The sequence below is a fragment of the Peromyscus eremicus genome, chromosome 2 (assembly GCF_949786415.1).
Source record: "Peromyscus eremicus chromosome 2, PerEre_H2_v1, whole genome shotgun sequence".
Classification (NCBI taxonomy): domain Eukaryota; kingdom Metazoa; phylum Chordata; class Mammalia; order Rodentia; family Cricetidae; genus Peromyscus; species Peromyscus eremicus.
The window spans coordinates 157476279-157499028 of NC_081417.1; the positions used below are offsets into that span (position 1 = coordinate 157476279).

Genomic DNA, 22750 nt, shown 5'->3' on the forward strand with positions numbered 1-22750 from the left:
ATATATATATATATATATATATATATATATATATATATATATATATATATATATCATCTCCAGACTCAACCACAGTTAAGTTTTATTATCTCATCAGCTAGTGGGAAAAGGCAACGAAGAGGTGAGTATCAGCCTTCTTCCCATGTCCCATCTCCTTCTCTCACCAGATGATCTTCTTAGAAATATAAAGATATTGCTTGAAGCACACGAAAGTTTTGTTGATATTTCTGTTGCCATAGTTTTAGCAAATATAGAACATTCTATGTGTGAGATAGTAAATTTCAAAATGCAAATCTAATAGAAACCCAGAGAATGCCAATTTAAAGATTTTAGAGTTATGACAAGTTTTGTATATATTCTGATACACGAAAATTACTGAGTCAGGGTCCAGCAATGGTGGCACATGCCTTTAATCCCAGCACATGGGATAGAGGCAGAGACAGATGGATCTCTGTGAGTTTGAGGTCAGCCTGGTCTACAGAGCAACTCCCAGGACAGCCAAGGCTACACACAGAAGCCCTGTCTTGGAGATAAAAAAAAAAAAAAAAAAAAGGATACTGGATCAGTTCCTTAAAAATATAGAATAAGATGATGATGTCTAAGATGCGAGACTGTGCAGGACAAAATGTGTCTGAAGATCTTGGGTCTGAGCTTGTAAAAGTGCCAACTATATTTAATGAAAAGAATAGACATCGAGGTGTAATCTAAAGCTGTGTCCACACAGTTGCATGTTATTTTTAAGCCACTTTCTCATGTTTATAGGGAATAAGAAGCACTTATTCTATATATCAAGTTCCTCTTTTGAGTGTTTGTTTGCATAAACTAAGTGGCAGGTCTTTTGGGATATCAAATCAATTTCTAAGTACTATAAAAAAATAACAAAACTTACACCAAAACAAGACAAACCAGTGTAAGTGCATTAATAATCTAGGCACCATGGAGGAAAGCATCAGAAAAATATAGAGCCTAGATGTTTTATACCAAATTTTAGAACCTGCCCACTGATAATACACAAGCTAAAGGGAGGTGTCAATACGTTTACCAGTGTTGTACATTTTAACAATAAAAACCAGTTAGTATTTGTAGGAACACAACATTAAAATCATGATGCACCAACACAATCCACGAGCTAAAGTTAACACTGCCTGTTTGCTTTGCTACAATTTCAAGTTTGTCCAGTAATTTACTTATACTGTGGTTTCTCGACCAGCTTTGAGATTGGGTGCTGAGAATTGTCTCCTCATCCTTGGAGGTGTCACAAACTGGCTACAGTGGTTGGACCTGTCAGTCTGCTTCTGACAGCAATTGGCTGTACCGCCCTCTAACTGACCTCCAGTGTTAGAATTACAGTAAGACTGACGGTGTTGGTGAATATGACGCTTGGCCTGGAAAGTTTGTAGATCAGCGGTGGGGTGACCACTGTGGGAGTTTAATGACTCTGAGGAGGCAGTTGCCTGGCAGCGCATATTTTTCGGTTGGCCATTATTGAGAGAATTGCTTCTCCAACGTAGCTGAGGTGGTGGTTGTTGATTGTTAATATGCTGTTTACTAACTTGGATATGATCTTGACTTCTTATACCCTGGGAGCCCCATGCTGACTGGGGATCTTTAGAAGCCGCTCTACCAACTTTTTCTTGGCTTTCTTCTTTATATCCTTTTCTTCCTTCTTCATCTTTTGGAATTCTCAGCTCAATAACCTCATCTTCTGTTATAATAATATGCGTCCCAGGACTCCAAGAATTTCTGTGTTTAGGATTGCTCTTAAAGGGAAAGCGGGGCTTCCGGTTCTCAGGAGGGATGAACCTATGGGGTACATTCTGCCGACGTAGCTGCTTTGTTATCTCCTGCTGTTGCAGGTTCTTAAAACGTATTTGCTCTTGCCTCATCCAACGTAGACGTCCACGTCTAAAAGCTGGATCACCATTCATCAGCTGGGAAACACGTTCTTCTTTGTCAAGTTCTCCACTTTCTCCTTTATTGACATCTTTATCAGAGATGCTGTTAGCACCAGCACCAAGAGGCTCTTTTGTTTTGTGATTTCCTTGGTTTTTCTGTTCCTGAGATCCAATCAATGGCAAGACTTTCTCCATTTTGAGCATTTTATTTCTTAAGACTTTGATCTCTTCATCTTTCATATTATTTTGCTTTTTGACTTCTTGCAAAATATCTTCCAGCTTGTCTATGTGAACCTTCAGGTCATCTACATCTGTTCCACCTTTCCCAGTGGCCATCATATCTTCGATCTTCTCATCCCCTACTCCAACAGTGTCCCAGACATCCCTGGCCACTGCCCTCCAAGAGTCTCGCTCATTGGGGTCTTTCTTCCCATACATGGCACAAAGCTCTTTCATCTTAACAATGGCCAATGCCTCAATCTCCTGCCGACTGTGCCTAAAATCATTGAGGGCAACCTCATAGCAAATCTCTTTAACAGCCTGAATTTTGAGATCTGAGATGGTGACCCACTTGGAATCTTTACTCAGGCGCCTTCTTTGAGGGATTTGATACATTTTAATTGGTTCTCGTTTCTTTCCACTGCTGGGAAGGCCACACTTTTTAACAATGGTTTGTAACTTGCTAGGAGGTAGCTTTTCTCTCAGAGAAGTAATCAGTTTCCAGCTCTCTTCACAGGACCTCTTGTCAGAATCGTCCCCGCTATCAGAATCCGCGTCCTTTGGAAAAACAAAATAAAAAAATGGCCCCCAAATAACCAAAATTAAAATGTAAAAAAGGAAAATCAAATTGAAGAAAAAGCAAGCAAAATGCCTTAACCAAATTTAAAAAACAAAACAAAATACTAGAAATCAAATAAAAACAAAAAGCAAAAGCAAAAACAAAACCTAGATGGGGAAGTCTACTAAGACTTATGCATATGTGGATTACTATTAATATAAATGTGTCTGTAGTCCTGATCCAAATTTCTACTTCCTGAGGTAAATAAACCATACTTCTTGGAGGGCTGTTAATCTCTCACTCTAGTCATATGAACTAGTGTGAGATAACCCTTCTGCCATGCCCAGAAAACAGGGAAAGCCCACGTCCCACACATGCTAACAACATGCAGCCACTCCCCACATTTGCCTTGGTTATTGCTGTTGCTTCTTCCAGAATCTCTTCCCCAAGAGTGAGCACGGATGCCACACAAAGATGTGACGAGCAGGCAGATTAACAAAGGTTAGTAAAACTGCAGGATGCCAAGTTTGGATTAGCTTTACTAAAATGAGCAACCCTAGAAAAAAGTTAGATAGAAAGTAGAGAAAGAAGCGAACAGAGATGATATTAAAAGTGCTAAGAACTCCTTTTTGCAGAACATATAAGGTTCTTATTAACCAAATTCCCTTTCCTGTTGGATGGGAGGATTTTGAAACTGGTCTTTCTAGAAGCAGATACTAGACTTGCCACTTTCTTTTGCATAGTAAATTAATCCACTTCATTTGTACATTAAGGTTTGTTATTCTGAGAACAAAGCATTTAAAAAAAGGATAACAGGTTATTATTATTTTTTATACAATGAAACCAATAATAACCTCCCTCTAAAATTTTGAGAAGTTACCAGAATAAAAATTAACTAAGTGAGGTACAGTCTTTCATTAAAGATAATTTTAAAATTCCTAAGTAATAGTGTATTTTAAACCTGTTTCCATGGGAGAGGATGCTTGGGCCTTGTACTTGCTAGGCAAGCACTCTACACCTCTAGTATAACAGAGTATTCCAGAAGCTGGGCTTGGGGAGCTTACATTTATAGTCTTAGCACGTGGGAGTCTGAGACTGGATGATTGCTACAAGTTCCAGGACAACCTGGGCTTAGTATAAGATTGTCCTCCAACAAAAACCAACCATCAAAAATTCTACAGACAAAACAATTCATGTTTTCTACTTAGAAAACCCATGGGATTTACATCCACTTGGGGACTATTACTTTTAAGTGACAATGCTGCCAATAAACACAAAGAATGGAGTCTGCATATATAAAATGGACGCACTTCAACTGTCTTTTCAGTCATCTGAGCTGCAGCATTACTTCTTTTCAAACGCAAGGAAAAAAATTAAACTTAGGCTTAAAATAGTGAACTGGCTTTACAACAGTTTCACGTATGTCCGTGTACCATACGCATGCCTGGTGCCCAATGAGACCCTTTGGACTAAATAAACTGGGTGGCTATGAGACCCCAGAATCCACCTGGCTCTCCTCCCCCAGTTTAGATAGATACATGCCTCGATGCCTGGGTTTTACATGTGTGCTGGGGATCCACACACAAGAAGTCCTCGGGCTTGCAGAGCAAATATTTTACTCATTGTGCCATCCTCTTGTCCCCTCCTCTCCCTTTAGTTTAAAAAAGCAGAGTGGTGGGAGTTTTCAGTATATTTTAGTGACAGAGTGCTTTCCTAATATGGGCAAGGCCCCAGGCTCAATCCCCAGCACCACAAATGAGAAAAGCAGAAGGCTAATCGTGTGTGTGTGTGTGTGTGTGTGTGTGTGTGTGTGTGTGTGTGTTTTACATGTGTGAAGGTCCAAGGTGAATTCTCTGAGCTCATGAGTTCAGCTAGGCTGGCCAGCCAGTGAGCCTGAGAAACAGAACTATCTGTCTCTGCCCCTCATGAGGCTAGGGTCTGAACTCAGGTCTTTATGCTTGTGCAGCAGTACTTTACTGAGGGAGCCTTCTTCCCAACCTCAAGACATCAATAGAGAAGAGTAAAAAGCATGTCTAGCTTGAGTGCTTTCCCCCAAATATATATATAAACTCAGTTTGGGTTTTTTTTTTTTTGGGGGGGGGGTGTTTCAAGACAGGGTTTCTCTGTGTAGTTTTGGAGCCTGTCCTGGATCTCGCTCTGTAAACCAGGCTGGTCTGGAACTCACAGAGATCCGCCTGCCTCTGCCTCCCGAGGGCTGGGATTAAAGGCGTGTGCCACATGGCTTAAACTTAGTTTTATAGAACACAAACTGCCTTTGATCTTCCACAGAACTATCACTTTTTTCTTTTATAACTGCTTAGGGATAAAGTGAATATTACTGAATTTAGGAAATGACAACTATTCTAATCATTACTTAAGTGTCAGACTTGAGAAATAAAAAATACCTTTAAACTCTAAAAGAAATATAATAGTCCACATAAATTCAAAAAATTAAAATCAAGCAGTCATAATTTTCCCGTCACTAAGTGGATGACTCATCCACTTTCATTATATATTATATATTATATATTTCAAGTGCATAGTTGGCCTGCTGAAAAGTCTACAAGTGAAAAAATATATGCAAATGAGAGAGAGAAGAGACAGGAAAGGTGTGAAAGTGCAAGGAAGACAGACACACAGGTGTACAAGAGCACTGACTGTAAGGGAATGCTCAGAAACAAGAGTGAGTGAATTTGGGGAGCCAGTATTACAGAAATTCATGAATTCCAATTTTAGAAGCTTAAGAAACATATATGTGCATGCATGTACATGTATTGTGTGCATATGAAAGGCTGCTCATGCCATGGTGCATGTGTGGGTATCAGAGAACAATGGCAGGAATTAATTTTCTCCTCTCACCATGTAGGTTCCAGAGATGAAATTCAGCTCACTAAGTTTGATGGCAAGCACCTTTACCCACTGAGCCATCCTGTAAACTCTGAATTCCAATTTTTAATGTCACTATGTTAAAAATTATAGTACTAAATATTTGATAATTGATATCCAAAAATAATTTATGAGTATTTTAATAAATATTTAGTGAAAACAGTATTACTTCATATCCTCTGAATCTTTCTAGGGCACATGTGGTTGCCCGATACAGAATCATAAAACCACATTTTCCACCAGTATCATTACTGGTAAATAATCTTTAGGCTGAAAGTGTTGGCTATCAGTTCCTCTCAAGGTCAAGAAACTTCAGTAGAAGACAGCTAGACTTTTGAATGGAAAGCAACTTCCTTGCTATTAGGAAGCTTCTCTTACTCCCCTAGCTTACCATTAGAATAAACAGAACAAATGACAGCTAGAACCTCATTACTTGCAGACTATGGCTGTCCCCCGAAAAACCAACATTAAACATATCTTAAAGACAATTTACTTTCCCTTTATTAGTATTTCTTTCTCCTTTCCTCCCTGCCTTCCTTTCTTTCCTCAGGACTGAACCCAGAGCTCTTGTAGGCTAGGTAATCCCTGTCCTCTGAACTACAGTTATCTGTAGGCAGTGTCTAGGTAATCCCTGTCCTCTGAACTACAGTTATCTGTAGGCAGTGTCTAGGTAATCCCTGTCCTCTGAACTACAGTTATCTGTAGGCGGCAGTGTCTTGCTGAGCTATGCAAACTTGACTATAAACTCGTGCTCCTCTCGCCTCAGCCTTGGAGTAACTGGATTTCAGTTTTGCAACACCATGTTGGGCTCCATCAGGGTTTTTATGTCAAGGCATAAAACAATCATCAACTTTTGGCAATGGAGAGCAGGAGACACAGTTATTATTTAATGCCTACTTACTCAAATGTGCTCCCAAGGCCACTGGCATCATTATCACCTGGGAACTTCTGAGAAACTCAGAATTGCAGATCCCACCCACAGACCTCAATCACTACCTATATTTTAAAAGGATTCCCAGTGATTGAGAGGCACTGACGTTAAGTTAGAAGACTCAAGTTTAAGGTTTAGATACATGATTTAGAAGGTATGTAAGGCCACTACTGAAGCAAATTTTTAAAATGTATGTATGTACAAAAACACTGTTTTCAGCCTTAACTATAAACTAAGGGCAATGCTATATATTTCATTTATATACACATCTACCAAACAGAGCTGGTGCAAGGATCAAGTAAAATGATAGATGTTAAAGCTCTTTGTAAATTACAAAGCAACATACATTCAAATATGAGACACTACTGTTAATAAATAGTGCTTAATTACACCTTTCCTCTTTGATGTCTCACAGACCATCAGAGGAATGTTATTAGGTTACACTACATAATTATGATAAAAAACTCCTTTATGTGTCACAAACCTTTCAAGCCCTAACCATTAACGCCAAAGCCAAGTAAGCTACTAGACATACTTTCCCTGTAACATTGATATTATCTTGTTCCAAACACTTAATTTAGTCTTCCAATCCATATTTTTAAGGGCTTCACTATAATTTTAAAGATAATAAATTAGCTGGTTTAACCCACTGCCAAGAACCACGTGCTCTGATAAAGGCTGCTTTTACTTAATATCTTGGCTTTCACAGACCGCAATGCAATAGTTCTCCAACAGACAGAGTGTAGCATAAGGCTGTAACTTATATGTTGCATTTCATGTTAAGGGAAGAATCCAGGATCCTTCTCCCTGATTTCTTACTAGTACCCCCTTGTTGTAGCTATGGAAGTCCTGGAATTCACTAAGACAAGGCTGGCCATGAACTTAGAGATCCTCCTGCCTCGGCCTCCCAAGTGCTGGGATTGAAGGCATGTACCACAACATCCAGCATTATGGAACTTCTTACTATCAGGGCTTTATGGCTGGATTTAATATTAAAATCTACTAAGAAGAATTTATTTATAAGACATTTTTATAAAACCTGGGAAACCAATTATCATCATAAAATCCTAACCCATTATAGCTAGCATGGTCAACTGACTTTCCAACTGCTTATCCAAAACCTTTCTCAACCCAGAGTCAGGAGCGTCTCTCTCCTGTCTGAGATGGTGTGCAGCTCCCCACTACACTATTACCACAAAAGCCACTGAGAACCTTACTGAGAATTCAGACTCCATGCAGGGGAACAGAAAAGGATTAAAACATGCAATTGTGCAGCAACACTTTTAGACACAGTTTAACTTGGAAAACAAAAAACAAAACAAACAAACAAAAAACCAATCTGCCCAGCACAAGAACAATCCCCATGTCAGCCTAAGAGTAGAGAATTAGTACTATCAAGTGGCCAGAAACAAAACCAAGGCAAACTCCCACCAAATTCAATATTCAGTTATTATCATTCAAAAGACCACTGTTGGAACATACTCAAAAAGCACTACCAAAGGGCAAAGGTATCATAAAAGCTCTCATTATTTCTTCAAAAAGCTCTTGACTGTGACAGATGATCTAATTTGAAGAAATAAAAGGTACAAAATAGTACCTCTATAGATGTTTTCCCAGACTAAGATTGCCAGAAGATACATGACAGTTCATTAAGCAATGACAGTGAATGGGTGGCACCAATGAGAGCCTGCTAGCAGGTGTGAGAGCAAATGCCCTTCCCAATAGCTGCAGATTCAGGACAGACTCCTACCAGTCTCTGCTGCTCCAGAAGAAGATCAGCTTCCTCCTTCTCCTTTTTGTATAGGATCTCCATTTCCTGTAGCCTAGAAGCAAAACAAACAACAGAAACAAAATATCAAAAAAGAGTAAGTTGTGAAATCGCCAAGCTGTTGGTGTAAAAGCTATTACACGTGTCGAAGCATCACACAGGCTGTCTAACACTAATGGATCACCTTTTTTCCATCTCCTGTTTCATATCAATTCCTTGTTTTTCGAGAAGCTCTCTCTGTGCAAATGTCCAGTCCACAGGCTCAGAGGGGGTCTCAGCAGAGGGAGTCTTCTCCCGCTCAGCTCGTGCTTGTTCAGGGTGATTGAAACGAAAAACGTGGTTTTTACCCATGATAATACGGTTCCCTAGAACAAAACAGAAATAGGGTAAGAATTTATTTTGCAGTGCTGTGAGTCAAATCCAGGCCCTGTATATGTCAGCAAATGTGCTTTAGCACTCAGCTACAGCCCCAGTTCCAAGGAATCAATTTTTAAGGAATAAGGTCTGGTTTTTCAAATGTCTTACCAGACAAGGTGGTGTATGCCTACAATCTTAGCACTCAGGAGGCCAAGGCAAGAGGTTTACAACTTTCAGGCCATCCCAAGCTACACAGTGAAAACCTATCTCAAAAAAAGAAATATAATTTCACTCTCGTAATATAAGAAGACAGATAATCGGCTGGGTGTGATGGTCCACCCATTTAATCCCAGCACTCAGGAAGCATAGACAGGAAAATCTCTGTGAGGCCAACATGGTCTACACAGTGAATTCCAGGCCAACTAGGGCTACTTAGTGAGACCCTGTCTCAACAACAACAAAAACAAACAACAAGCAAACAACAACAAAAGCAAGATTTGTAGTTTTACAAAAACATGAATTCTAGGGTAACTTTTGCCTTTAAATAAAGAGCCGAAGTCTGAGTTGCCCCCACAAGCCATATGTACATTGCTGAAGACTTGAGACCTCTCAGCCTCACCTGAGCGCAGCTGGACAGGCTGGGCCACCCTCTTGCCATTCACATAGGTCTCTGAGCGCTCACAAGGCTCTAGAGTCACGATAACTAGGAAGAATACAGACTGATGTTATTATCATAAACTAGTGCAATCAAACAATAAGAAGTAGTTCACTGTTAGGACTCACGGTAACTAGAATAGACACTTGCAACCAACAACTAAAGTGTCTATTAGGCACTTTTTTGTTTGTTTGTGTGGGGTTTGGCTGTTTTTGTTTGTTTGTTTCAAGATACCAGAACTAATTTCAGTATAGGAAGCTATTGGGAGCTGTGGCTTGGATAAAAACATGTAACTAAATTTCATAAGCCTTAGAAGATAGAAAATATTAATTCTGACAAAATACGATACAGCAGAAATCTTAAGTACGATACACAGATAAAGCTAACATTTTGGTGGAGAGTGAAGAAAGTAGTATCTAGCACAAAAAGGCCATTAGCCAGCTGCTGTCTGGTTAACGAACTGGGCTGTGGTGGGGACTCACACAAGATTGACTTTTTCTACCCTTTAAGATAAACATGAATTCTACTGGGCTAATATTAAAGGTTTTTCAATTCTCCCATTATCGAGAATAGTTACTTTTCTCTTACTTTTCTATTAAATAGTTAACATTCAAGACCAAACCTAATTGCCTACATCCTGCTCAGTTCTTGGCAGTAACAAAAGGGCTCCTTTTGTTCATGCTGTTTTCATGTTAAGTAGCTATGTCTGTCCTTGCATTTATAAACATCCCAGGTTTCTCCGTTTTTCAGTATTTTATTGACAAAAAAAATTCCACTAATAGACATAGGGACTCCCAAGCCTGAAGGATTTCGAATACTCAGAGGAAAAAGGTGCTTGAGAAATGAAAACACAAAACCCTCACCTTCCCCAGAGTTGTTTCTCTCACTCCGAAAGATACAATGCTCTTCTTTAATGTGAGCCCCACTCAGCACTATGTCCTGGCGCCGCTCAGCATCTGCTTGGCCAACCCTGAACACAAGGGAGAGTGTTTCCCAGGGAAATTCAGACACAGAAAGCACTTATAAACAATGAACTGCTTTCTCCCAAATAACATCCTTTGATATATATAAAAATGCACTACTTTATATCAGACACTTTCAACTACAAATTCTATTCTCAAGTATGATGAACCTTCTTACATGATGAACATACTGATGTAATTTACACACCATAACAAAACAGGGCAAACCAAGTTCTCTAATGAACTCATCTGTGTTATTATAGGGTAATTTTCATTCAGGTTCCTCTAGAGGTAGTTATGTGCTAACTAGTTCCACTTACAACTTGGAAGAGGAGAGAAGGTAACTCATAATCATTCCAGAAAGGAGAAATAGCAAATTATTATAATTTTTTGGACATTTCCCTTTAGTTATCAATTATCTAGAAGAAAAGAAAATATTAAATGACTCAAACTAGAAGCAAATATACCTTGTAATCCCATCTTTGATATAATAAAGCAGACACTCCGACATTAGTGGGTCTTCATTGAGGTTAACAAGATGTGGAGTCTGAAAAAGGTTATAGATTATCAGTTTGGGGCAAGAAACCATGAGAGAGCGGTGGCAACGGGAGGTCTAAAAGCTTCTTAGATTCCCCAGAGCACCTGAAGGGAAGGATCAATAAAAGTCCTAGGTGTAATTCTGTAATTAATAAAAGAAGCATGCATGTAAATGGATGGAACTAGAAAATATCCTGAGTGAGGTAACCCAGACCCAGAAGGACAAACATGGTATGTACTCACTCGTAAGTGGATACTAGATATAAAGCAAAGAACAATCAGACTGCAACCCACAGAACCAGGGAGGCTATATAGCAGGGGGGACCCTAGGATGACTGTGGCTTATAATAAGTTTTGGTTTTACTCAATCACCAGGCAAGCCTCAATGAAACACTTCACTATCAGGATAAGAATTTGTACTGTATCAAGCTGATAATAGAAAAAAATAAATAAATAAAAATAAAATAGAATAAAAGAAGCATGCTCTATAGGCCTTCTCAAATTAGACCAACACATCATGTTTAAGAACATGAGTTCTGCTGGGCATGGTGTCACACACCTTTAATCCTAGCACTCTGAAGAAAGAGACAGGTGAATTCTCAAGGCTGGCCTGATCTACACAGAGTTTCAGGCCAGTCAGGACTACGTAGTGAGACCCTGTTTCAAAAAATAAAATAAAAATGAGGCCGGAGACATAGCTCAGTAGATAAGACAACTGTTTGTTCCTCCAGAGAACTCAGGTTGGATCCCAAGGGCTTGGGTGCTCACAAGCATCTGCAACACCTGTTCCAGTGGATCTGATGATCTCTTTTGGCCCATGGACACCAGGCATGCACTTGGCACTCAGAACATACATACAAGCAAAACAGACACATAAAATAAAATAAAAAAAGAACATGAGCTCTAAAATTTAAAACACTCACTTTTCTGTTTTTAAGTTAAGTATGTGTGTGTATGACTGAGAGAGAGAGAGAGAGAATATTAATATAGGTGGGGCCGTAAGAGGGCATCAGGTCCTCTAGAGCAGAGGCTCTCAACCTTCTAATGCTACAACCCTTTAGGTACAGTTCATGTTGTAGTGACCCCCAAACATAAAACTATTTTCGTTGCTATTTATACTATAATTTTGCTACTATTGTGATTCATAATGTAAATATCCGTGTTTTCCGATGGTCTGAGGTGACCTCTGAAAAGGGTCAGTCAACCTCCCCAAGGGTGGAGACCTTGAGAATCACTGCCTAGTTACAGGCAGTTGTGAGCTGCTCAGCACGTGTGCAGGAACCAAACTAGGGTCCTCTGAAGAACAGCAGATGTTCATAGTCACTGAGCCATCTCTAACACCAAGTTGTCTGTGTTTTTTAACAAACATTTGTATGTGTGTATATATGTGTGCTGTAAGTGTGTGCATACACATGTGTCACAAAAGGCATATGGGAATCAGAGGACAACTTGAAGAAAGTTGTTCTATCCTTCTACCTTGTAGGTTCTGGGGTTCAAACTCAGGTTGTCTGACTTAGTGGCAAGCACCTTTACTTGAGCCAAGGCCCAGATCCTCATAAGGGCAAAGCATTGTGAACACAAAGGCAAAATGAAAACAGACCAATTTTTGGATGAGTTAAATACAATTTTTGTAAATACCTAGATTAAAAGTTTTAAAACAGCTGGGTGGTAGTGGTGCACACCTTTATTCTCAGCACTTGGGAGGTAGAGACAGGCGAATCTCTGAGTTCCAGGCTAGCTTGGTCTACAGAGTGAGTCTCAGGACAGCCAGGGATACATGGAGAAACCCTGTCTCGAAAGAAACCAAAATTCTTAAAACGGATTTTCCATTTTTTATTAAAATACCAATACCCTTGAAGTTCCCCCACTATAATTTTCATGTCCCTAGCTATTGTCTTTACTAGTATTTACCTTACCAAAAAAAAAAAATTATAGTTACTAATAGCCAACAACATAAACATCTTCTAAAAGTATTCTTCATCTAACACTAGTATTTCTAAAATTTTAAAAACTTTTCTTTGGTGAAAAGCCTTCACTGGAATCCAAAAATAAGTCACATAGTCTCGGGGCCAACATCTACTCAAGACAGTGGCAGCAAATATGGAAGAATGGAAGAAAGGTAAGCTGAGTGGTAAGGAAAAGAGACTGCCAAGGATGGTCTAAAAGGATTAAAGAAATGTCTGCATTTTTACCAGCTTCTACTTTTCTGATGGAAGAATTGGGCTGCTCTGAAAAAGTCAAAGCCCTCAATGGGCAGCATTCTTTTTATTTGTTTTTTTGTTTGTTTTTGTGAGACAAGGTTTCTCTGGGCAACCCTGGCTGTCTTGAAACTTTCTCTGTAGACCCAGGCTAGCCTCAGAGATCAGCCTGCCTCTGTTTCCCCAGTGCTGGGATCAAAGGTATGTGCCACCACTGCCCAGCTAATGGGCAGTATTTTTTTTTAAAATCTCATTAGGGAACTAAGAAAAGGGAGTCTTAGGCTGGAGAGAAGGCTCAGTGGTTAAGAGCACTGACTGCTCTTCTAGAGGACCTGGGTTCAAGGGTAACACCCACATGGCAGCTCACAAGTGTCTGTAACTCCAGGATCTAACACCTTCACACAGACATACATGCATGGAAAACACGAATGCACAGCCAGGCGGTGGTGGCACACGCCTTTAATCCCAGGACTCGGGAGGCAGAGGCAGGAGGATCTCTGTGAGTTCGAGGCCAGCCTGGGCTACAGAGTGAGTTCCAGTAAAGGTGCAAAGCTACACAGGGAAACTCTGTCTCGAAAAAACAAAAAACAAAACAAAAAACCAACAACAACAAAAAACACGAATGCACATAATTTTTTTAAAATTATGGGGAAAAAAAAGGGAGTTTCAGCAACAGTCTCTATGTGGTCTACAGTGTTTCTTTCCCTTTCCCGAGAAAGTCTAGATAATTAAAGCAAGAAAAAAAATCTTTGAAAGTAGAGAGTTCAGCCTGTAATTTTATGCTGCTTACATTACAACTGTCTGGGTTATTTTAAATTCTTATAAATATCACATTTTTACTTATTTTATGTTATCTGATATTTTCTTTGTGTGTCCCTGGCTATCCTGAAACTTACTATGTAGACCAGGCTAGTCTTGAACTCAGAGATCCACATGACTATGCCTCCGAAGTGCTGTGATTAAGAGTGTGTGCCACCACACCTGGTTAAATACCAAATTATTTTTGTAAGTTTTATTGTTTGTTTCTTTGCTTTTTCCCGGTGCTAAAGATAGAACCCAGGTCTATATGTAGTAGAAAAGTGTTCTATTAGTGAGTTATAATTCTTAATACACACACACATAACCACATGCAAACTTCGTAAGGGTTGCGGCTGTAGCACAGTTGGTAGAGGGCTTGCTTTGCAGGCAATTAGCCCTGGGTTTGATCTCTACTACCATATATATGGGGGAAGGGTACCACACACCTACAGTCCCATTGCTTAAGAGTTGGAGTCAGGGGGATCAGAAGTTCAAGGTTATCGTCTGCTACATAGTTTGTCTTAATCCACCTGGGATATATGAGACCCTCTCAAAAAAAAGAAAAACTTTTAGAGGTATGCAAAAGCATAATCTAAACTCTATCAAAACTGTAACTGCTAAAATCTCTTCAATGTAGGTAATCTGTATGAATAAATACATCATTAAGGTAAAAATGACTCAACTTCAAATAAACATGTAATTGTTGATGTTCTATATATCTCTAAATCTTTAAGTCAACTTTTTTTTTTTTTTTTTTTTTTTTTGGCTTTTTCAAGACAGGGTTTCTCTGTGTAGATCTGGCTGTCTTGGAACTCACTCTGTAGACTAGGTTGGCCTTCAACTCACAGAGATGCGCCTGTCTCTGCCTTCCATGTGCTGGCAAGTGATGGGACTAAAGGTGTGCACCACCATGCTTGGCTTAATTTCTTCTTTTTTTAAAAGATTTATTTTCATTTGTTTGTGTGGGGGGAGGGGAGAGGTACCCACAAGGTCAGAAGAGGGCTTTGGATTCCTTAGAGCTGAAGTTACAGGCAGTTTTTAGCCTCCCAACTTGGGTGCCAGAAACCAAAGTAGGGTCCTCTGGAAAAACAGCAAGTGCTCTTAACTGCTGAGCCTTCTCTCCATCCCTTTTCTTCTTGTGTATGATTTAGGTTGGTTCTGAATTTATTATAAAGCAGATGCTGAACTCTGATCTTCCTGCATTCCCCTCCTAAGTGCTGTGATTGTAGGTGTGTGCCATTATACCCAGCTAAATCAATGTTTTCTGTTGAAAATAACATATTGGAATTTGTAAGACAGTTTTGTGACTATGATTAAAAAAAAAAGTAAGCAAAAGAATCCTCACAAAAAAAATCATAAAAACACTAGTTCACATCAAGTAAAAATGCCAACTCAAAACACCCTGGCCTCGTATTTTAACCTAGAACACAATCTATGCACATAGATACTTGTTAATAATAATACAGTAGTAGGCCATATACAAGGTAGGGTACCACAGAGATATACTCAGAACCTTAAAGGAAGTTATCGGTGGTGACATATATGCTTGGTACATTATTAATACATGCTCTACGGTTGTCATATAAAAAAGCACACAAAACAATTATTTAATAAGGTATTCTAGTATCCGACACTAAGAAGCAACTCAAGTCAAAAAGAACACATAAGACATGCTATCAGTCCAATTAACTAAAAGGTCCCTAATTATTCTACAACGATGGTTACATTAGTAAGAAAGTGACTAATCTAATCACTTCTTTAAAAAAAAAAAAAAAGCATGCTGAACAGGGAGCAGAGGCATCTAGAGGGTAAGGACTGAAATTGCTTACTAATAGAAGTAGTTGTAATAGAAATCATGGGACAGTACTGTTGCTCACAAACCTCAACAGCTGAAAATGATTCCCAGACGTTACAGAGCAGAGCTGAAGACTACTGCCCCCAACTCTTAAACACAGGATTATAGGCATGTGGCACCCTTCCCAAAATGTATGATATTAAATAGAGATCAAGCCCAGGGCTAATTGCAAGCTAGGCAAGCACCTGACATTAAAAAGGAACATGACTAAAGCAACTGGTGCTACAGCTAGGTCAGGAAGATAAGAGGAGCAACTGAAAGATGCTTAAATAGACTCACTGCCCTGGGTTTTATCTTTTGTAAACAACACTGTAATCATTTTACAACTAGGTTGCCCTTGTACTGTAAGATGAAAGCAGAAATATCTGAAGTTAAGCTAAGGATCTAGATAAAAACAGCTCTATCAGAAAGACATGAAGAGGTTTATAAAGACAAAATGTTTTGTTTGCTTGAGTTTTATAACATGGCTTCCTACCTTTTTAGGTGAGAAAACACCAAGTGTTCCTCCATCCTCCCGTATGGCAACTCCCATCTCAGCCAACAAAGCTTCTCTAGAAAAAAGAGAAAAGAAACTAAAACAAACCCCTGAGTAAATCAGAATACCAATACCAAAACATCAATTCAGTTAGTTTCCAAAGAACTAGGAAACCAGATGGACAAAGCAAAACAGTTGGCTCTATCTAAAGCTGACAAGGGAGACACAGAATGATATGCTCATCACTAATGAGAACTTATTTTTAAGAGAAACAATGTTCAAATTAAGTCAAAGAATATTCCCATGCTAAAGTTCTGTTCATCCAGGTTAAGAATTTTGCAAGGTTATACTCCTTGAGTTGCATCCAATTTCAAAAAAACAATTTCCCCAGAATCTAAGAAAGCAATGAAAGTAACTTAGGGGTTGGTGCTCTGGTTTTAACACAGTGAAGCACAGATTTAATACAGGAGTGAATGGAAAGGTAGGGGCTAAGGTATATGAAATATAGTCTGTAAATGTGTTTTTTCTCAAATGTTATGTTCCCATCCCCCTTCCTCCCCATTTTGGTAGAGTAATTCTAGGAAGGTTTTTTGTTTTCTTTTAATTTTTGTTTGTTTTTTGTCTGGCATGTGTGTGTACATGTGTGTGCCTAATGTGGGGAACTTCGTGGACTTGACTCTCTTCTTTCACCTTTAAGTGGGGCTCAGGGATCAAATTCAGGTAAGCAGGCTTGAGTAGAAAGTGCCTTTACACGCTGAGACATCTTGCCTGCCAGATAATTCTAGTTTAAAAAAAATCTAATGTAAGTAAGAAAATTCTTTGTTACGTTTACTGATAGTACATCAAAGCTCATTCATTTTGCCTTCATTTTCATAAAGATGGAAGATAGGAACTGACTTTTAAAAAAAAGGTGTGCATTTATTCCAACAGTATAGACAGAACAAGAATTTTTAAAGTTTGCAACCTAAACTATACCTTTCACCCAAAAGGTTCTAGATGAAGTAACTTGAAAAGACAAAGTTAGAACAGCTCTTTGCATATGGGCCTCTGCCAAGCAAAGTCTACTTTTTGCAAATGAAAAATCTCCTTTATTTGGTATGATTTTTCTCAATTGAAAGCAACATTTGTGTGGAAACTATTAAGCACATGACTCCCTAGAACACTGGTTCTCAACCTTCCTAATGCTGCATCCTTTTAATATAGTTCCTCATGTTGTGGTGACATCCCAACCATAAAATTATTTTTGTTGCTACTTTATAACTGTAAATTTGCTACTGTTATGAATCCTAATGTAAATATCTGATATGTGATCCCTGTTAAAGGATCATTTAACTCCCAAAGGGGTCATGACCCACAGGTTGAGAACCACTACATTACCAACTCTCTAAATGTGTAGCTTTCACTTCAAAGTTTAAATGTTATTGGACACAACTTCCCCTGTATATTTACTTTGTGTTGTGTTTTAGGTGGGGAAAGAGTTCTTTATTTTGCATTCTATTTCATCTTTTCTTATTACAAAAGTAACTCAGACTTTCCAGAAAACTTAGTAGTATCCCAGATTTTTATCTCCCAACCTTTCCATTCTGATGGCCTCTGTTTTACGAAGTTTCTCTTCCCAGGTTTCATTCAACTCAGCAATGATCTTCTCTGATTCCTATGGAAGGACGCACAGGTTGAAGTGGAAGAGTCTTAACATACCATATTCAGCAAGGAAAGCATAAGACACATAATACCCTTTGAAAACAAAGGAAGACTCCAAAGTGATGGCTCTTTTTCTTTTTTATAAGGTAGGAATCATAGATATGAAGTCTAAAACTAAGTAAACCTCAACGCAAAGATCTCCCAAATCCTAATAGAAATAGGCAAATAGTGAATCCATGTGTGTGCGCAGAAGACAGGAAGGGGAATATTAACATCCAAAAATGCAAGGCACTTTCTTCTTTTTTTTAATCATGGCTTCAAGTTATAATATTTATAATGTTTAAAAATTCATTGTCTTAAAAAAGTTCCAAGGGCCGGGCGGTGGTGGCGCACGCCTTTAATCCCAGCACTCGGGAGGAAGAGCCAGGCGGATCTCTGTGAGTTCGAGGCCAGCCTGGGCTACCATACCAAGTGAGTTCCAGGAAAGGCTCAAAGCTACACAGAGAAACCCTGTCTCGAAAAAACAAACAAACAAACAAACAAACAAAAAAAAAAAAAAAAAAGCTCCAAGGACAGCCTAAAGAAAATGTCAATTGAGTGGCACACTAGCAAACCTTTAGTGTTAGCAAAGACTAAGTAACCATTTATTACACAATCATTTCACAGATTAAAAAAAAAAACTATGTAATTAACCTAAGCCCATCCTACTCCTTGAGCTGGGTTTCCTGACTTTCTTTACATTTATTCATTCATTCATTTTTTTGAGACATGAGACCTGACACCTAGTCCTCCTGGTTCAGCCTTCCAAGTGCTGAGACTACAGGTATGTGCCACCATGCCCAGCTTTTTATTTCTTTTTGATGATTCAATAAGAAGGCAGAAAATTTGATAGGGCAAATCAGACATACTTACACACACAAAAAAAAATGATAGTTTAGGTTTTAACCTTTAGAAGGCTGAATGATTACTCCATGGAACATTCCTTGAAGCCATCAGACAGCTAAGGGTTTACTGTACTGTACAGCATGCTTTCTGAATGAGCTCCAAGTGTGGGTCCTCAGACTGCTTAGCACAGCATTTGCTGTGCCTGCTCATGTGACGGATGGTATGAATATTTATAGGCTAAGTCTGGGCAATGGCACTCACAGTACTGACTTTGATGCCAGTCTATAAATATCAGAGCCAGTGGCTATAGCTGCATGCTTAAAACTTTACTGAGTAAAAAGACCAAATCACACACACAGAGATTTCAGTTCAGTTTAAGTTGTGGCTTTAAAGAAAAAATTACATACCACTATTTTTTTTTTTTTTTGGTAGTGAGGTTTATAGAGGAATTGAGATAATAAATAACATTACATATGGAAATAGGCTATTTAATGGAGAAAGAAGTAGCAGCACCTATGTAAAAGCAGTGATGAACACTGGTCTATAGTTAAAGATACAGAGAAGCAAAGGCAAATAAACCGTTAGGAAGATGAATTAGCCTCCACTGTCGCTGTTTTCCACTGCAGTATTTTTCTCTTGTAGTGTCATGGCTTAGGAATGCAGCTCCTAAGACACTCTCAAGCGTTTGTATTGTACAACTGCTGTCCCACACTCTGGACGAAAGATGTTCTCTGCCTGCATCATTAAAATGCAGGTCTGTCCAAAAGGAATTCTCACCATTCACAAAATAAGAGCAGAACTAAGGCGCTTATGCCTCAGTGAACTACTGCATGACATGAACACAAAGCTGTAAAGGAGCCATTTGCACTCTAGAATAAAGCAAGGGAAAGAAATATTTTACTTATGTTGTTTCAGGGAAAATTAAGAGAGCAATTTATTTGCTGATTAACGTATTACAGCTTTGTTTTCATGAGATTAGGCAGCTGAGGGGAGAGTTCCTTGAATAATGACAGCATTATTCCCTAGAAGCCATTTGGAAGACACTGGGTGACCTAATTCTTAAAAAACCTAGTTATTGTCTTAACACTTAACATGTGGCATTATTTTCAGTTGGTTCTAGCTGGCAGCCAGAAAGAAATTTCTCCTTCACACCAGAGGAGAAAAAAGGTAATCTTGTTTGTGCAGTAAGGCACAATATAATAACAGTTAAGATTCAAAATCCCCAAAACGAACATTTAATATAAAATAGTAAGAGGGAAGTTTGACTTATCCCAACTGCCAGAGTCCTGCTGGCAATATGATCACTGACCCCTACTTATGAGAAAAGTTGTGAATGAATACACTTTCCCACACAGAACATCAATAAAATCTATAGGAAAGCTTCCAAGTCAATTTTACAACAGCAGAGATCACCCTGCACGTGGCAACCCTGAAAGATTTCTCCTTCCTCTCCTTTTGCTAGGCATTTTAGAACTTCACTTACTTTCTGAATCAACACAAAAGCATTGGTTTTACTTCTGGAATCACCTTCTTTCTGAAGTAAGGAAAATGCCAAGGGGAAAGATGGGATGATAAGAAAGAAAACTCTGAAGCCTACTTCATATAAAATTTGTTACAGCTTCACCTGAAATCTAAAATGAAAGCATCTGACACTGATTCACTTTCAGTTGTGAAGATGTTCAACAAGCTAGTTTGCCTTTTTCGAGAGAGGGTTTCTCTGTGTAGCCCTAGCTATCCTGGAATTCACTTTGTAGACAGGCTGGCCTCGAACTCGCAGAGATCCACCTGCCTCTGTCTCCTGAGTGCTGGGATTAAAAGTGTGCACAACCACCGCTGGCCCTTTCTTTCTTAACCTTTACCTATTAGAGTACCACTGCTCTCAATTGTCTTTGGATGGGCAGCAATTTGTAATGGGGGATACTGATGATGGTGAAGAGGATCCCTGATTGGTTCTAAGTGAGTTTCCCCTTCCTTGGTACTCTTGAACACAAAGGCCAAAAGGTAGAGAGAAACAATATCCCTGGAGGTAGTAAGCAAAAAAGAGAAAACATGATGCTCCTGATGCAGTCTGATGGCTGGCAAGAATGCTGCCAACTGTTCTCAGCACCAGAGATGACACCTGTCTGCTCTCATTGTAGTCACTGAAGGGAATATGACAAGCACTGCTCCCGACTTTCACATCCACACAGAGACAAGACAGAAGCAGGTACAGCCAGCAACCAGCTAAAGAACCCTCCATCCACAAAGCTGGGAGCCAGGGATAATGTAATGGTTCATCAATTTAACTGGATTTAAAATAAGATACATGTCTGACTGTGTCTGTGAGAGTACTGCCAGGGAAACTGAACTAAAAGAGAAATCCCACCATGAATGTGGGAAATAAACAAAGAGGGGAAAGGAGAAAGTAGCTGAGTACTGCCACGCATTCTCTGTAGACTAACCTCAAACCATGAGATAAAGTAAATTGCTTCTCCTTGGGTATTTGGTTTCAACAAGTAACCAAGAGTAGGAAATCTGCAAATGTGCAACACCATGGCCCAGGGACCCCAGGTGAACCAGACTGCAGGAGAAAGCCTGCTTCTTCCGTAACTAAAGGCTTTGAGAGGACTTCTAGAAGGCATAATTTCATGCAACCTAATAAACCCGATATCACTACTCAATTGTTCAAAATTCCAGTTAATTGTATATTAATTTTACTAACAGAGGAATGGCTCTATAGAGAAGTCTATCTTCAATGAAACCAAATTTTCCAACTAGTTCTTTCATTTAAAATGAAACTATTACTACTTTAGAAAGAGTTTCATATTGCCTTGGCTGGCCTCAAACTCACTCTATAGCCAGAATGACCTTGAGCTCCTTGTCTTCCTTTCTCCATCTCCTCAACCCTGAGTCAACAGGCTCATGCACCATGTCTGGCTTTAAAACTAAATTTCTAACAAGCATCTTTACGTTGACTTATAAATTACCCCCAAATTATTCTAAGTCTCTACTTATCAGTTATTTTGTATGGCTAACTTATGACCTTTCCATCTCTGGCCAAGTCAAACTCAAACATTCTGATTTAAAAAAAAAAAATTAACTTAAAAAACAAATCATTTCATTTTCAGGGTACTTCTAACTGTTAGCATCTCCATGTGCTAAGCCAAAATTTCTGTCATGTTCATTCAGTCCTAATTCTGCTTTCTGGAATGACATAAAGTACTTTGCATTCGATCTTTAGACTCACCTTCAGACGTTCAATGGCTTCCTCCCCTCCAGGTGTAGACATGATCCGCTCTTGAATACTGGTCACAGATGTGAAGCCCACCTGACTACTAAGTGAGCATGAAGATGGAGATGAAGTAAGGGACCCCATGGATGCTGTGGAAAAATTGCCAGGGCGTTGATTCTCAGAGGCTAGCAAGTACCTATGTTTATTGTTCTGAAAATCTTTCAGATCTGGGAGACAGAAAGAAGGAAAGGTAGAAAAAGAGAAGGCGAGAAGCAGAGGAGGAAAAAAGACAGGAAGGAACACCAGTGTGAGAAAGGACAGCATCAAAGCGCCAAGACTAACATACACTGAAACACAAAGACAAGCTCTAACACTGTACTAGATGGCAGTTCTAAAACATGTCACTCTGTAATATTTGACCCTAAGTAGTCAGCCAATTCTGAATTTAGAAATGAGAAGTTTCCAGTATGGGAGGGTACTGAACTTCAAAGATGTTCTTCCTAAACAGGTAAACTATAGTCCTTAAAATTCTTCCTGCTATTCTAAGTCTTCAATATCTACAGTTTTACTATATTTTTAAACTCTAGTAGTTTTTAACAGAAAGGGGAAAATAGCAATTAATACCACATATTGACCTAGCTCAGTGTTTAATGGAATTCAGACAAAAATTTAAGAAATGTTAGTTACAACTCTGAGCATTTAGTAGTCTGTGTATAATAGCATGTTAATATGCCAAAAATATATTCTAAATTAAAAGAAACAATTGTAAAAATGAGAATAATTTTGAGGAAGTATGGTAATAACTTTGTAATGAGTGGTTGTTTCAACAGAAAAGAACAATTAGTGAATTAATAAGTTTTAGTATATTTTCCATTTATGAGTCACAGAAAACAAAAATTAAAAACTATTTGATAATTT

General features: G+C 38.9%; 1 protein-coding gene across 6 annotated transcripts in view; it reads right to left on the minus strand.

Annotated features, from left to right (window-relative positions):
- The window catches only part of Kif1b (kinesin family member 1B), a 138420-nt gene that overhangs the window by 62787 nt on the left and 52883 nt on the right, over window positions 1–22750 (minus strand). For 3 of the 6 annotated variants that reach the window (XM_059255390.1, XM_059255391.1, XM_059255393.1), the window contains 8 exons: window positions 21848–21981; window positions 17670–17749; window positions 16096–16171; window positions 10700–10779; window positions 10134–10240; window positions 9235–9318; window positions 8443–8623; window positions 8241–8313 (listed from right to left, as the gene is read on the minus strand). In XM_059255390.1, the coding sequence (XP_059111373.1) occupies window positions 8241–8313; window positions 8443–8623; window positions 9235–9318; window positions 10134–10240; window positions 10700–10779; window positions 16096–16171; window positions 17670–17749; window positions 21848–21981 (815 nt within the window). Of the gene's footprint in view, window positions 1–544; window positions 2673–8240; window positions 8314–8442; window positions 8624–9234; window positions 9319–10133; window positions 10241–10699; window positions 10780–16095; window positions 16172–17669; window positions 17750–21847; window positions 22060–22750 lie in introns of those variants that run through there. The other 3 variants (XM_059255389.1, XM_059255392.1, XM_059255394.1) reach the window with 2 other exon arrangements.